Here is a 17,687-nt window from a genome sequence, read left to right as displayed (position 1 = left end):
TATGGTCAAATATTGACAGGCTTTTAGCAATAAAATATATGAAAATAGGATATGTTTGCTTTGGAGAAGATTTTTTGATACATATAGCTATGACAGATAGGGGTTGTATGTCCTGATGGCTTTGTTTCAGCCGAGTCAGCTCGAACATTGGCGCAAGTGCAACAAGATAAGCTATGTAAACACAGTGTGGATGACTTTCGCCAAAGATTAACTATTTTACCAGCATGTCAGGAAAAACGCATGTTAATAACTATCTGAGTCTTGTAATTCGGGCCATAAACAAAAAGGAAGTTCATTTGTTGTTGATCACTTTGTATCATATATGATATTGTGATGTGAGTAATTTTAAGTAATTTAATACAGATATAGTCTTCCTTCTCGTGTTTTATTGCTAACAGTTGGTCCTTTTTGTACATTTTCTTGCCTTAAAATTATTTCAGTTTTCTTTTGTAGAAGAAGCAGGAATGCCGACAAAAACAGCTCTTTAAGTCAGCATTTTTCATTGACATTTGCATAAACCCATGTATAACACTCTACTGACTTTAAATTAATCATATTTATTTCTGACTGCACCCTAGAGAACATGATCCATCTGTTATGGGGCAACCGCCTCGTTTCAGTAAAAAAAATAATTTCATTTTAAAGGTCTCCGTTACATGCAGGAACCTGAATTTTAGTTCCTCACTTTATCAATAATTTATATTGAGATAATTTAATTACATGCATTTAAATACCAGTTTGTATATACTAATTTATATTACACGTATAATATGTTGTAGGACATAAAAACACCACACTTATGTATTTCATTCATTTATCTCCCTTACACTATACATGACATTAAATTAAATAAAGACTCAAAATTTTTAGTGATGATTTATTAAAATAAGGAGAACGTTTAACGTGAACTATTATATTTGCCATCAGTATAGATGCAAATGTAAATACGGTTGATTTAATAATTTCTCACAGCAAAGTTTAAACACTTAAAAATTAATTTTGATTGTTAGGTTCTTTATTTCTTGTGTGTCTAACTTAAACCTGTTAATTAATTTCATGTGTAGGACCAATATAAATAATATGCCTCAATGCGATCCAAATCACGCACCTTTTAATTTCCAATGGGAATGGACACTGCTTCACCTAAAGATTTTTACTTGCAATAAATTATGCAACACACATGGGTACAGAATAAATAATAAAAATAGTCTTATTTTCTAAGATCAGTTGATGATTGACTATCTAAATGCACAAGTGATATTTCCAGACAAATAGACAATATAAGTAAAACGATTAATTGAATGGTAAATAGATGAATAGCTTTACGTGATAAACGACTTAATAACCGTGGAAGAAATTTTAGCTCCATGAAAATTAATGACATGAGGAATGATTTAGTTAAAGAGATAAAGAGATAGAACATAACAAAAGTTTCAGGTAAAATTATAACAAAGCATATAGGTCGTTTAACTTGCAGATTTCGGAATGGAAAGTGTTCCTGATAGCGGCTGTTACATTAGATCTTGCAGTAATTACATGACTTAATGTATCTCTAACTTTTAGATGGATTTGGTAACATACTTGGGCTTGTGGCGAAGGTTTTAAACGAGAAGCTATTGTACAAAAAAATTAAAATACGATGAGAGTGTAACCTCATTAACAACAATAACCGAAAACAGCTGTCAATATTACACGGAACACATTACAAATCTGTTGCTTTAGTGTATTATACACACTGGATACAAACGTCATTGAGCAGTAAATATAAAGAATATTTGAAAGACGAAATCACATTGGAGAGCAGAAATCAAACTCTAATGCTTTAATATTTCCTATCCATAATTTCTCATCTTATATAACCAAGTGCAACGCAAAATTTCCAGGATTTAATAATTAGAGACCAATAAATAACTTTACGAAATAAGAAATATGTTGCGGATATCTGAAGCCGGAACATTTATAAATTTTCCTCGATTATCAAAACAATATAAATAAGTACAAAAGCAGTTCCTGCTATAGTCTGTTAGTCTTTACTATTGAAAATTTATTTCACAGTGATTTCATCAAATATGATATAAGTAGTCCATATAAACTATTACAATGAGGTACTACAAACCAAGTAAATATAAAACATAAGGACGACAATTTCAGGTTATATATTTTAATGAGTATTTCGGGCAAATTAATTTGTTTGTTTTGCAAGAAGGGAATGCGCAGAATGTACTTTTACATAATTTCCTGTTCTGTTTGATCTCCTTATGATCATTACGTAATCGATGGTGGGGTCCTCAACAGTACAGTTCACCTTTGTGTTCGTGATACTTCAAAGCTTTCTTTATCTAATATGTAACCGCTACAACTGATAACAACTGGATTTAGGACTCAACCAGAAGCCACATACTTACAACTCGTCAATTAGTGTCAGGTTTACATAATGCTTAAATTTACAATAACAAATTAGTTCATTGTCTTCTAATTTCTAGAATGCAATAATCGAATCAAATAAAATATCAAGGATGATATAGACATGTCCTTGTCGAAGAAGGCTTTATCAAATACAACCTTTTCAGGCCGATGTTGTAAACAAAATTACTGACATTTCCTTTACGCTCTCTTTAAAGTAATTTAATTATCCCTCAGCCGAAATATTTGCATATCTTTCTATATGATATGCAGCACAAATAAATCCAATTTTAATTTCCCAATAATCATATTAAAATGGAATATATATATATATATATATATATATATATATATATATATATATATATATATATATATGTAAAAAGATTAATTAAATGGTACATAGATGAATAGCTTTACGTGATAAACGACTTAATACCCTTGGAAGAAATTTTAGCTCCATGAAAATTAATGACATGAGGAATGATTTAGTTAAAGAGATAAAGAGATAGAACATAACAAAAGTTTCAGGTAAAATTATAACAAAGCATATTGGTCGTTTAACTTGCAGATTTTGGAATGGAAAGTGTTCCTGATAGCGGCTGTTACATTAGATCTTGCAGTAATTACATGACTTAATGTATCTCTAACTTTTAGATGGATTTGGTAACATACTTGGGCTTGTGGCGAAGGTTTTAAACGAGAAGCTATTGTACAAAAAAATTAAAATACGATGAGAGTGTAACCTCATTAACAACAATAACCGAAAACAGCTGTCAATATTACACGGAACACATTACGAATCTGTTGCTTTAGTGTATTATGCACACTGCATACAAACGTTACTTGAAAGTGCCTTAGCATCTGATATAGGGATTGAATTTTTCTGTGTTAGTCCTAAATCTCTCTCTAGTAATTTCTCTTTAGAGTGCACATTTATGATGGTATACTTATCAAAAGGGAGTTATTCTTTTGTTAATTACAATTATGATTTAGTAAAGTTCTATAATTTTCTGGTGTATGTTTCAAGTCATTTCATAGTTACTTTTGAAATACCTTAGCATCCCAAAACGGATCGAAAATCTCTATCACACGGACGTGATAGAAAACATGTAGGTAGTTGCTTGCTTGCTTCATTAAATTAAAGCGGCGTGCGTACATAGGTAAATGTACCACTGGTTTATGACTGCACCGCAGCCTGATAATTGTTCCAGAGGGAAGGAAACAGTGCCTCATCCCCCAGGCTTTTATGCCCTCAAAGAGTGCTGATAATTTTAGACGTCAGCTGGCGAAACATAATGTTTCATGCTAGCTGAATGGTAGGCTGACACGAGTGGGAATAGACCCTTCATGCACTCATGTCAAATGTGTATTATATTTTCTATTTCAAGGCGCGGCAGCCGTCGTCTGTTGTATTTTGTGGTGTCCACTGGATCCAGGTTTGTGTGTAGGGTGAATTCTGAATTCTGGTTGATTATTGTAGCCAAAGAGAAACTGATGCAATCCTGTGTTGTTTTTGAGGTTAGTAAGAGAAGGTGAAAGAGAGAGATAATATATAGTTTTTCCCTCCCCAAAATTGGAATATTATTTTTGGTGTGGGTTTCACTAGATTGTTTGGAATAGGCAGGCGACTTTAATGAACCCATGTGAAGTAAAATGCTCCTCAATGAACCCATGTGAAGAACAGTGCCCGTATGATGTGGACGGCTGTATCGGTCTGTGCACCCACGACACCTTTTCAGCACCCAAAAGGGCCTCGTTCAAGTTAACAACTCTCAAAACCAGATGTGTTTAGCCCGTGCCATCGTGGTGGGACGAACGTATGCCGACAAGGACGACACGGTAGAATGGAAAAAAAGCCTGGACAACTATTCAAAAATCGAATCGTGCCAAACAACGAAGAAAAGGAGTAGTCCTGTTACAGCAAGCTGACCTGTCCAAATATACATCCTGTGGCATTCCTGAAATGCAAAACTTGCAAGACGTTTTGGCTCCACGCTACACCTTGAAAGTGCACTCTCAAGAAGTGCGCAGACCTTTGTTGTTTCGAAGCAAAGACTTCAAAGACGGAAAACACATTCACGTTTATTATCATGATGAACATTTCGATGCCATCACCAGTATCACTGCATTCCTAGGATACAGTTATTATTGCGAGAAATGTGACCATGGTTATAACAACCGAGAGCAACACAAGCATTGTGGATCGAAATGTAAGGATGTTTGCCCACTCAACCCTGTCTGGATGAAGGACAACAACGAGTGCATTGCCCTGCTTGTCAGCGCACTTTTGTCAGCCCTGCCTGTTACCAGCAGCATCTGAAGACGCAAGGTTCATAGCAGAAAAGTGCTTGTCAACTGCTGAGATTGTGCCCTACTTGAGGACAAGGCATACGTACCTATAATATCAAGGCATACGTATGTTCAGGAAAGAAACGATGTCACATTTGTCACCAAATCGTGGACTTGGAACACCAATGCTACATTCAAAAATACCATTCCAAACAAGAGGAGGAAGATGACCAGAAGAAAAGCAATTTCATCTTTTTTGAGTTCGAATGCATGCAAGAGACTGCCATTCACATTCCTAATTTCTGCGTGGCTCATCGAGCGTGCGAGAAGTGCATCCAAGAGCCTATCTTTAGTCAATGCCTTCACTGCAGCAAGATTCCTGGAGGACGTGAATTATTTTTTCGGAGACCGAACACGCTGACCACATTCGCCCAATGGATCTTAGACCCCATCGACGAGACGTGGAGCCAAGAGGACAGCGAACATTACAGTGATTGTCATCGCCATGCACGGTTATGGCACACAATTTCTCGCGATACGATGGACAGTTTCTTTTGAGATACTATACGGAACAAAGTACCGAACGTCCGAAAGTGACTTTGAACCAAGCCAAAATCATTTCCATGCAAGTGGGTCAAGTACAGTTTAAAGATTCGATGAGTTACTTGGCCATGCCTTTGATTCGAATGTCTAAAACGTTTGGAATAACAGAAATGACCAAAGGCTACTTTGCGCACTTTTTCAATAACGAAGCCATTCAAAACACCGTTCTACCCCATTTGCCTGAGGCTCACGACTACGACCGAGATAACATGCGTACCGAACGACGAGAAGCTTTCTACGCTTGGTACTAGGCTCACTCCTCGGACCCCTTCGACCTTTAGGAAGAAATGTTAAAGTATTGTCTATCCCACGTGGACATTTTATGACGTTGCTGTGGAAAATTTCGAGAACGGAACACGGAGGGATCGATCATTTGAAAGAGGCTTGCACCATTGCCAAAGCCTGTTCCTTAGTGTACAGTCAACGATTCACGCCCGAGAAAACACTGGCCGTCATTAGTCCTCAAACGACGAACTTTGTCAAACGTCAATACTCGGTCAAAGCCCTACGTTAGCTACATTACTTGTGTGACAAGAAAGCCAAATGGATTCAGCACGCCCGTAACGGAGGAGGCGAAAAAACCATTGGAACGTATTTGGTTGGGACTTAGAAAACACCAAGATCGTGTACGAGTTTAATGGTTGCTTATTTTAATGATGTCCTCTCAGTTACTCTCAAAGTGGCACTAAAAATCAGTTTTTACAACGACAACGAAAGACTTGTACCAGGCCACTTGTCAACGGCGCCTGAAGTTAAAACAGCAAGGATACCAAGTGGTGGAAATGTGGGAACACGGATACGATCACCGTTTAAAAACCGATCCCGAGTTTAAACGCATCGTGGAAAGTTACAAGCTGGTGGACCACTTTAGACCACGTGGTGAAAAGCAAGGGAAGGCAATGATCGTTTGCCAAAGTGATGTTAAATTGCTTGTGGGGTAAAATGGCGCAACGGCCGTGTTTACCTAAGACGGACTATTTGACAGAACCTTCCCGCTACTTCCAGATGATTCACGACAAAACCAAATACACGAAACACGTGGACGTCGTTCGTGAGGATTTGATCTTAGTCAATTACGAAAAAAAACTGGAGTTTGTACAAGCTGACGAATTTGGAAATGTCATCATTGCGGCTTACGTGACAACCCATGCTCGCTTAAAGTTGTACGAAGCTTTAGAACTGTTACGTGATCATGTCTTATACTTTGACACGGACAGTTGCATCTACATCGATCGCCCGGGTCAACATCACCATGACATCAAAGAAGACCGTTTAGCAGCCTGGACAGACGAACAACCCGACGACAAGATTTGCAAGTGGTGGTCCTAAAAAATACGGCTACGAATATCGGAACAAGCAAGGTGAAGTGCACACGGAGTGTAAAGTGAAAGGATTGACTCTCAATTATCGCACCAGTCGAGTGGTGAACTTTGGTGTATTGAAAGAAGCCTTGCAGTCTGGAGAGGATGGAAACTTTAAAGTGACTACCTACGAACCGCACAAGACTGTACGTTTACCCACTCACCAAATCGTCAGTCGACCCTTGGAAAAGCTGTATCAAATTGTGTACCAGAAGCGAGTGCGGCTTCCCAACCACTTCACTTTACCATACGGTCATGTCGATATTGGTCAGCATATAAAAAGGGACAACGTCCTAGATCGATAGTTCATTGTCACTACGAAAACCAAGCGAGAAAGATGAATCCTTTTACACAGACATCATTGAAGTTTGGGGACTCTCAAGTGGAGTGCAATGCTGTTCCTTGCGATGAGAGCGATGCCGTACGCTGTGACCTCAGTGATGCAGTAAAGCATCATGGGAACTTTGTTATAACTACTACTACAACTACACCTACCATGGAAAGTGATACTGTGCGTGTCAAACCTGACTGATGCGAAAGCGATGCCATTCGTTATCGTGGACTCTTTACTGGTTTTCATTGTCAATGGCAACCTTCACGTGAGGCCATGCGTCTACCACCCTACGGATCTCATCCAAAACTGAGCAAACTTCTGTCTATTTCACCCTTCCCTCATCGACATGAACCTGTGAAAGACGAATATTCGTTCCCTGTTTGCCTGAATACTGCTACTTTGAAAATCGTTTTCAATCGTTCCAAGGAAAATGGCCTAAATACCTGGGAGGACCTACCCCCGAAGAATTAACTAGAGCCGGATTTTTCTACTTGGGCGAAGGGGATAAAGTCAAAGTGCTTCAGTTGTGGTGTGTCACTACACCAATGGGAACAACAAGATTCAGCATACCTGGAACATGCTCGATGGTCTCCGGATTGTCACTACTTACCTTTAGTGGGACAATATCAGTAATCCCTGGATGGATAATTTACAAGAGAACATTCGTGGTTTGCCTATGGAGTTGAGAGAAAGCATTTACCAAGAGTTGGTCAAAATACAAGTGAAACGCAAAGAACAATTGCATCCGTTACGTCACCGGTGTTTAAACCATTGTTACCTGAATGGTATAAGAGGACTGATCATTTAAATGTGTTCAATTGGTCGGACATTGATGGTTCGCATGACATTCATAAAATTTTGTGTGCCACTGATTCTACTTCAAGGTGATCCTCATACACCGAATTCCAACGGACGAGACAGAGGATTACCAAAATCTGTTACACCAAGAAATCTTGGTTGAAGAGGAAACTTCTGTACGAAGTGTGGTGTGTGAGTTATTGACTAAATCATTTTGGTACGGAACTAAAATAAAACCGATGCTGTTCAAAAAGTACACTTATTACCTCCGACAAAAGAGGGTATAAAACTGGCTACCATGCCACAACCTTTATCAGAAGCGATACAACCAATTCCGTGCAAGGTAATCAATGAGAGTATTAAAATGGTGGAAGATTACCAACATTTATTACAAGAATTGTGTCCATTGAATTTGGGTCGTCGTGTGGTGTGACTTAGTGACTTGCTTTCTGGGATTTCGTTTACCAGCCGATTCCTTGTGGACTCTTTACGATCAGTACTTGCCACCAAATAAAATATGAAAGTGCTCCCTTTAAATGAGCACGAGAAACTCATTTTGTTCAAAGCCTTGCGTTTTCATCTGGATACTTCTCGACCTCTATGGGGAAAAAAAGATTCGTCAACTTTTAGGTACCAAAGATGTGTATGACGATGTGTGTGTAGCTTGTGACTTACACCCTCATTGGACAGATGTACGTAACTAGAAAAATTGGAGTTTTGAGGCTTGGAGTGGCCCATTATGCTCAAGAGTTGTGATCCTTCATTCAAACGTCCAAGGAAAAAGTCACTTTTAAACCTGTGTTATTGACAGCACCAGAATAACCCGTCACCGAGGACAACCACTCCCTTCAGGACAGGACTGTCATGGACATTCCCGAAAGACCATTCCAGGAGGACATTTGTGTGACATTACCCCATGTAGAGATTGTAAGAACATTACACACTGTGCCTAGGAGACCTTGGGTACCAAAAACATGTTGTACAGTGACTTGTTTATATATCAATTTGATCGTTTTGATGTATATTTTATCGTTGTACTTAACCATTTGGCTTTTATGTATTTTTGTCTTTCGTGTTGTTCCATTTTAACTTGCAATAAACGTGTCCTGAATATATATATATATATATATATATATATATATATATATATATATATATATATATATATATATATATATATATATATATATATATATATATATATCTATATCTATATATATATATATATATATATATATATATATATATACAACTCTTGTTTTGTCTGTCTTTGTGTCAAAAGTGACATTCTTTACGCTATGGCTACCTCTGCTGTCTCTGCTCCCCTTTCAAAGTCATCGACGAACACTTAGATCGTGCTAGTTGGGAGGCCTTGTATCTTGCCATCCCTTTAACATGTTAATTGCCAGACCTAGCGGTTCAGTCAAACCCGAATTTGTCAAACGTTTGATCGAACATAAACATCATTTGATCGATCGTCCACCTCAACGAATCGTGTGGTGTTACAAAGAGTGGCAATCGGCGTACAGCCTCTTGCGAGAAAGTCAAAACGATTCCATCGTGTTCGTGGAAGGGATTCAAAGCGAAGACGATGGAATCGTGTCTGACCCCAGTCAAACGCATCTGGTCATTTTCGATGACAAGTTAGGAGAAGACGAAGAAGAAATTAAACTCTAGTTTAGGCGCAAAGGGCATCATCGTAATGCCAGTGTCATTTACATTACTCAAAATTTGTTTCAACAAAGTAAACCCCATTGTACCATCAGTTTCAATGCTCATTACGTGGTCTTGTTTAAAAGTCCTAGAGATAAATCACAAGTGCAAGTCTTAGCCAAACAGTTAAGAACGTCTTGGCTGACTCATACGTACGACGATGCCACTCAAACCCCACACGCCTATTTACTCGTGGATTTACCCCCCCCACCGATGATTTGCGATTTCGTACCCATCTGTTTCACCACTGGTGTCAAGACGGAGGGCATTTCGTGTAAACGTCCTCGTCGTCGACTTAACAACAAAATATATCTATAAAACCTCGGACACTTTGCGTCTTTCTCACACAACGTCAACATGACGTCGCTTCAGTCTCATTTTCCCGTCAAATTGATTCGTGCGAAAAAATCGTGTCTTAGAAGCCAGTCTCAAAGAAGTCTTACGATGGTTTACGGTGACAGCACGTCAATTACTGCAAGGTATCATTCACATTCCTCATCAAACCAAAAGCTTTTTTGATAGAAACAAAGTAGCCTTGACGCAACTGGCCGATCTCCGCATCGACACTCAAACCAAAAAGCAAACCATTTTGAAACCTGGAGGGAGCGGTTTTCTAGGAGGTGTCATCATTCTTTCCCTCTTAAAATAGGATCCTAATGCCCCCCCCCCCCAAATTTCTCCCCAAGAAAAAAAAAACACTCCAAAAAAAGCCAAACGAAGCCCAAAGAAGAAAATGAGCAACGGTGTCAAGACCAGGTCACAGCCCCAGAAAAAGAAAAGCGCATAGAAAAAGAAAAGCCCTCAGAAAACAGCTTCTACCCGCGAGAGAGATACTTCGGAAAGGACGCAACCTTACATTCGCAAACCACGACCTTCAGCGACGGTGACCACATCTCCAGTAGCCTCAGGTTCTTCCACTTCTCCGTTGTTGGTGATGTCTGGCAAACCCAATTTGTCACCTGTTCTTCCTCAGTTGATGAAACAATGGAAACCCGCGTCTCCAAAACTTCTCCACCAGCTGTGACACTCTCCTCTTTAGGTGCAGTGACAGCTGCTCACAAAGTACCTGCTCCCAAAATCAAAGTCCAAGAGAGATTGGGTATGTTACAGAGTTTACAGTATTTGTCCAAGCAAGAGCTGTCCTGATTTAGTCCGTTGCGAACTTCTCCACGACGCGTAATGCCCGTCATCAAGTTGACATCAGTGGCGACGAGTTCCAGTATAAAATAGGCCTGAGGCAAAGCATGGGTATCAGCGTTTTTGTGCTCCTGAAGACCCAAATATGTCACCCCCCAAAAGAAATAAAGGAAAGGACTCCCTCCTCGTTTAGTTAAACATGGGGACATGTCCGTCCTGTCCAAAGCGTCTCCACCCATGCGGAAAATACTCATGTGAAAAAACTCATTCAAACCGCCTCCAAAGATGTCATCGATACCGTGTGCCAATGTTGTTTGAACGTCTTGAAAGGTACGATACCTTTGTCCAAACACCAGAAACAATGCTTAGCCAAACAGCGTCACGTTCTTCGCCAAATCATTTAAAAGAAAATGCCCATTCGTCAAAAGAAGAAGATGTTAGTACAACGCGGATGAATTTTGCCTCTGTTGTTAGAACCCTTGCTGAAAGGAGTATTGGGAACCATGCTGGGAGGACTCGAGGGAGCAAGATAAAACGGGATCAAAAAGATAAAAGGGACCTCTGAAGTCCAAAAATCTCAGACGTGACCCTTGAAATCGAAAGGAAGGACGAACATTCGCTTAGTCCCTTACAAACGATGGATGGAATACCATAGTTGGCAAGAACAACGGACCCTGCATTTGCCTCCCAATCCAAATTTGACCGAGATGTCCCAGTTACAACACGAATCGCAATAGTACGGTCAACTCTTGCAAATACTACAACTTTTTCACCAGAAAGCTTTAGACGAAACAGGTCTACCCACTCTGAAAGATTTTAAGGTCTTGATGAAAATACCATCACCAACACCACCACCACTACCCCCATTGGTCACGGCAGATGCAACCCCACGAAAGCCTGAGGAAGAATAGGTACGAGAAGTCTTTCAAATACCGGCAGCAGCTCCCATTTCTAGTAAGATTGCAGCGTCCTTGTTGACCCCTTCCACCACATACAACGAGAAGAAATGAAAGCTTCGGTTAAACAGGTAATGTCCACTCCTCCTTCGACAGAAGTGAAAAAGAAAGAAGTGAAACCAGAAGTAAAAAATAAAAGAAGACGAAAGCCATTCCATTACCACCACCTCTACCACTATCTTCGACTTCTACTCTCATGGCACATCGGACACGTAAAGCCGTTTCCAAACCTATCACTTTCACCGTGAATTTGTACATCCTTACTATTTACCCGTCAGTAAGTAGTATTTCGACACTGTCAACATTATTATAAAAGGAGATCTGGGACACAATATTCCATTCTCCAAAAGAAAAGTCACGGTGAAACTCCATTTTCGAAAACGATTCTCTAACGAATTGTAAGTCATGTATCAAGTGTACCGAGGAGTCGTTCGACAGCGAGGACATGATTTAGGAGATATGTTGAAATCAGCCTTTCGTTCGGTGGCTCCGGTGTTAAAACCTATGGTGACACGAGGATTTCACGCCTTAAATGATTCCGCATTTACGCAGGGTAAAAAATTTCTCCAAAATGTCATCATTGACAAACAACCCCCCACAAAAATTTCTTGAGAACAGGAAAAAATGTCTTGCTTCAAACGGGCAAAACCTTTTTGGCCGACGAGAAACTCCTATAAATGGCATGAACGCTACTGAGTCAGGTTTTCCCGTTTCCCTGACACCACAGCAAGGACAAGGCAGAAAGAGACGACGAAGACATCACACTCATAAAGCTAGAAAGACTAAGAAAAGAAGAATTGCTCGAGACTTAGACGTTTTTGATGATTAAATAATAGAAACAAAAATGATGCACCGAGAGTCTTGCGTCTGTTCCATGTCGGAACTGGATCTGTTTGCCATGCCGCCTACTATGATGACGATGCAAGGATCCCAATGGGTCGAATTTCATCCCATCTCTTCTGTCAAGGACTCAGGATCAGCTCCCATCGAGTTTGAAATCAAAGGACAGCCCGAAGATTACATCGATCTGAATAGCAGTTGCTTGTACTTGAAAGTGAAAGTGATCGACACGTCGACACACGGTCCCGATGTAAAGGACGAGGATTTGTATTTTAATAACAAACTGGTCAGTATCGGCATGGACACTAACCCTTACGAGGCGTACCTGGAAAATCTCTTGACGTGCAGAAAAGAAACGAAGAACACCCATCTGGATGCTTGTGTGGTATGGAAACCTGACACAGCGGGCAAGTGTGACGATACCTTTTGGTTACAGATAAAGACCCCAACCACAATGTGGGATTCAATGCCCGACGAAACCAAATCAAAGGCCCCAACAAAAATTTAGAACTGATGGATCGTTTGCATTTAGATATGTGGTTGCAAGAGAAGTATTTGCTGAACGGTGTGGATGTCCGCCTGAGACTGAATCATCGCAGTGTCCCTTTCCATCTGATAAGTGATGCTGTCTATTACAAAACCATCATCCAAGAAGCCAGGCTCTACGTGCGACGAGTGGAAGTGTTACCTAAAGGGGGAAACGACATCAGTCACATTTTGAGCAGAACGACCGCCAAGTATCCGATACGACGCGTGAAAGCGAAAACCTTACCATTCCAGCTGGACATCAATCCATGATCGAATATCACCTGTTCCAAGCACAGTTATCCAAACGTTTGATCATTGGTATCGTGAAAAATACAGCCTTCAGTGGAGCCTTCGAGGAAAATCCTTTTAAGTTTCAGCACTACAATGTGTCCAAGGGCAGTTTGGAACCAACACTAATCACAGTATTACGGACGAGGATTATGCAGAAGGTTACACTTTCTGGGCTTTCGATTTCACCCCAGACCAAGGCAGCGACGAGAGACATCTCCATCCTATAAAATCAGGACAGATTCGTGTTGAACTTCAGTTTGCAAAGCCAACACTCGTAAACAACACGGTGAACGTCATCCTGTATGCTGAATTCGATAATACCATAGAAATCAACAGTTTGTGAGAATTCATTTTAGCCTATTAGAAGCTATGGAAGACTGTTATTCCTCTTTGAATGGTGGATAATCTTTGGAAATGGAATGGAAGGAGCCCGTGGAAGCAGAACCCCAAGACAAAGACGAAAAGGATGTGATGATGAAGTCCAGATGGCCAGAACAAAAACAACATTTAGTCTCCGGTTTTGCCAAACACCTGGCAGAAAATATTACGGAATTGATCAAGAAAGATTGCTAAGGATGTAAAAACAATCATCCCAGTCAAATTCAACACGATTAATTTATGATGCTTAGTCAAGAAGAAAAATTGGACGAGTATCTGGACGAAGCTTAGAGTCTCATCTCGGAAGAAGCCGTGTTGCATCACTGGTATAAAGACTTGCGTGATCATTCCTTTCCTCCATGGATGACTCTAGAGATCCATCACATCGAAGCTCTCTTGGCTCAGAGTACAGAGACAAAACGATAAAACGGTTACTTGTCAGACATTTTCAAACAGAAAGTCAGTATTGAATTGATCACTTATTATTACCTGTGAAGAAAAAAGAACAAGAAAAAAGCTTCACAAAACATGGGTACCTGGGAACTTTATTACCTTTTGAACCACAGTTCCTACACTGCTTTTTGGAATCATGTCGTGTGTGCAAAAGATCAACTGCCTCGTCGCAAACCTCAAGACCATCAAGCTTATGTCATGTCATCAGCACGGACGATAGTCATCTCCCAGCAACCCACTATTCTAAAGAAGGTTGTTTGGTGTATTTTGAGTTGTATGCATTGCCCTCTTTGGAAGACATCATCGACTTTATGAGAAGAAATGTTCAGACAACACGATTCAATAATATGAAATTACAAGGCACATATTCCATGGTGTGGTGACAATATTGTGTGTATTTTCTTCATCAACGCAGTCTTGGATATTCTTTAGAACATTTAGTGACTTATTTCGATCGTCACTTATCTAGAAACGATGTGAAAGTAGATCGATGGTTTTGTGAACATTATGGTTATCTTTTGTCTTTAGATAGGAAACGTAGTGTAAATCAATGGCCCAATGACTTCCAACATTGGAAGTCTAACTTAGTTCACAACGTTGTCAACCTTGTCCAAAATAGTTTGTTATTAGAAAAAATGTTTGTTAGTTTATTAGATTGTTTATTAAAAATATGTTCATTGTTAATTGTTGGATGTTAGTTATTTGAATACAAATGTTGTGTTTTGAAAAAGTCGTCTGTCGTTTGTTTTCCATTTTTATCATGAACCATGCTCTATGACTTCTCTCTATCCCTCTCCCTCAAATCAAACTATCCTAGCCTTCTGACTCTAAACAGTGAAGGGATGTTTTTGATCGCGTCCGCGCTTTTGAACCATATAAAGTGGAGTAGTCTCCTGTCTGACCATCCATTGTTGACTCATGAAGATGTGCTCAAGACTAGCGAAGTTGAACTAAGCTTACGTGAATTTGCATCGTGTCAGGCAAAGCCTCGTACCGAAGCGTGCAGAGATAGTGAATATCAGAATATTGAAAGTGATTAAAGACCTGATAGAAGAACTCTTCAGAGAGGAAATCAAGAAGGAGAAAGAAGAATGGACGGAGAAGTACAGACTTCAGAAACAGCAGCAACAACAACAGCAGCACGAACCAGACAGAGGATTTGTCGACTGTCGTGTAGACACCAAAGAGTTCTCCTTCTCTTTCCGAAGAAACAGACCCTATCCTGTGGGAAAGCCTGCTGCCAGACGGGGACGCAATCTTAGACAATAAAAGATTGCCACACTTCCTCGTCCACAAAAACAGCCATTTTCAGGGCTACCGAATACTCTAGAAAAGAGATACTAAGTAAATTGCTAATGGTATGTTAGTAAGTTTAAAAAATAAAGTGTGCCTATAAGCACTTCGTTTCTTTAATTTTGTTAGAAGTATGTCTATAATCACTTGGTTTTTCCGTTGCTTGTCAAATAGTCAGTGAATTTTTTATATTAGTTAGGGTTTGTAAGTAAAAAGTGAGTGAGTGTTTCCTTTAAGTCCGCGCGATCCAGGTTTGTTGGGGTAATGATATGGTAAGTTTTAGTAAGGGATGTTTTCCTTCACGTCCGTACTTGACACGTATAAAAGGAAACGATTATCAGTCTGGCTACCCATCGTTGACCAGTCAACTGCAAAGAAAATTAATAGCAGGATTTCAAAACTCTTAGAGCTCCAAATGCACTTGGAGAATGCCAGACGTATCATAGACGAGGTAACAATGGAGGATGAAGAAGAAATGAAGTTGGAAGAGGAAGAAAAGAAGAAAGAAGAGAAGGGGAAGGAAAAAGACATAATCCTCCCGATGAGGCCAGTTTTCCAGTGTTCATTGTGCTTCATACAGAGGATTGGGATTTGGAGTTCCAAGCACGGTAGCCACTAAATCTCTGGGTATAACATAGGAGACGAACGAGGAAACAAATGAAGTTTCAAAAGACAGCCCTTTTCAGGGCTAACCAAATCTGCAGAAAATAGACTATTCAAGTGGCTAATCTTGTAAATGTGGAGTATTGTGAATATAAACACTCACTCCTTTACTGCTGTAGTAGTGTGTGTGTGTGTGTGTGTGTGTGTGTGTGTTTGTATGAGCTCGCGTACGCTCGTGTGAATAGTATATTTGGGGTTTGTAAGCGTTTGCGTAGGTTTGTGTGAATAGTTATATTTGGGTTTAATTTTTTCTTCTTTGCTTGTGTGGATAGTATATTTGTGGCTTGCTTTTGCTCCTTCCCTTGTGTGGATAGCATTTTTGTGTTTAGTTTTTTTCTTCTTCACGTGTGTGGTTAGTATATTTGCTGCTTGGTTTTTTTTCTTCTTCGCGTGTGTGGATAGCATATTTGTGGTTATGTTTTGTCCTTCCCGTGTGTGGATAGTATATTATGGTTTTGTAGATAGTATAATAAGGATTTGTTTTTCTCCTTCTCGTGTGTAGATAGTATATTTAGGTGTTGTTGCTGTTGTTGTTGTTGTGGGGTTTAACGCCATTTTCAGCACATGATAGGCTATGCATGGCGGCCAGTATTAATGGTGGAGGAAGAACCCGGGAAAGCCCCGGGAAGAACCACCGACCCACGAGAAGCTACTGGCAAGCTTTCTCACATACCCACATTGGTCGAATCCTAGACTCGAACCCACGCAGACAGAGGCAGTGATCCGTAACGGAGAGCGCTTTTGACCACTCGGTCACACGGGGCCCCCTATATTTAGGTTTACTTTTTGCTCATTCCCGTGTGTGGATAGTAACTAACAAACCTTTTGAATTATAGAGATGTGCGCCCAATTGGGCATGTATCTCTGCTTTATTCCTAAACGGTAGGATTATTAATTGCTTCTGGGGGACGGAAAGAGATTTACATCCCCCAGGCTTTTATGTGTTCAAGGAACACTTATTAATTTTAGCCGTCAGATTGTAGGACTATTAACAACCTGAATGTAAAACTATTACATGAGGGGGAATAGATCCACGCACACTCATTGTTTCAGCTGCTATCTATTACAAGTGTATATGACTGGGATTAGACCCAGCACACACTCATATGACTTGGTCTGCATTTTTCGTGCCCTGCACGCATGTGTTTTGATGTCCAGACGAGGCAAGGGACGAGCGGGTGATCGGGTGTAGGCGAATTTCGTGGCACAGGTAGGTACTCCTAGACTCCAGGGTAATAGTCCAAAATGTCGTCCTACACATGTCTGAAAATAACTGTTTATTTGAGTTGGGTGTGGATAGTAGATAATATGTGAAGTGAGTGTAGGGAATGTTTTCCTTCACGTCCGTGCTTGACAATTATAAAGTCAAAGCGTTCGTCGTTCGCGCCATTAATCTTCTGAAAAACATCAAAGGCTTACAGACCAAGATACATTGGTAACACTCTACAGGGCCTTAATTAGATCCAGAATGGATTATGGATACCAGATCTATGCATCTGCTAGACCATCAATACTCAAACACCTAGACATACTCCCAGGAAAATCTTTACGTATATGCACAAGCACACTCCGAAATACCTCTACAAATCCTAACAGGCGAAAAATCTTTAATACTAAGGACAGAAGAATTGATATTAAGATATG

The 17,687-nt window shown here is 40.0% G+C and overlaps 1 protein-coding gene across 1 annotated transcript in view; it reads right to left on the bottom strand.

The window, feature by feature from the left end:
• The window catches only part of LOC149772485 (uncharacterized), a 34,019-nt gene extending 22,164 nt beyond the window's left edge, over nt 1-11,855 (bottom strand). The window contains exon 1 of the mRNA XM_089947736.1: nt 11,759-11,855. Coding sequence (XP_089803862.1) covers nt 11,759-11,855 — 97 coding nt within the window. The remainder of the gene's footprint in view (nt 1-11,758) is intronic.
• Nucleotides 11,856-17,687: the final 5,832 nt, after the last annotated feature.

This window comes from Sinohyriopsis cumingii, unplaced genomic scaffold, assembly GCF_028554795.1.
Source record: "Sinohyriopsis cumingii isolate HCF-2022 unplaced genomic scaffold, ASM2855479v2 utg001437l, whole genome shotgun sequence".
NCBI classification, from domain to species: Eukaryota; Metazoa; Mollusca; class Bivalvia; order Unionida; family Unionidae; genus Sinohyriopsis; species Sinohyriopsis cumingii.
Note: the sequence above shows the minus strand (reverse complement) of the source record. Positions and strands in the feature narration are given on the sequence as shown.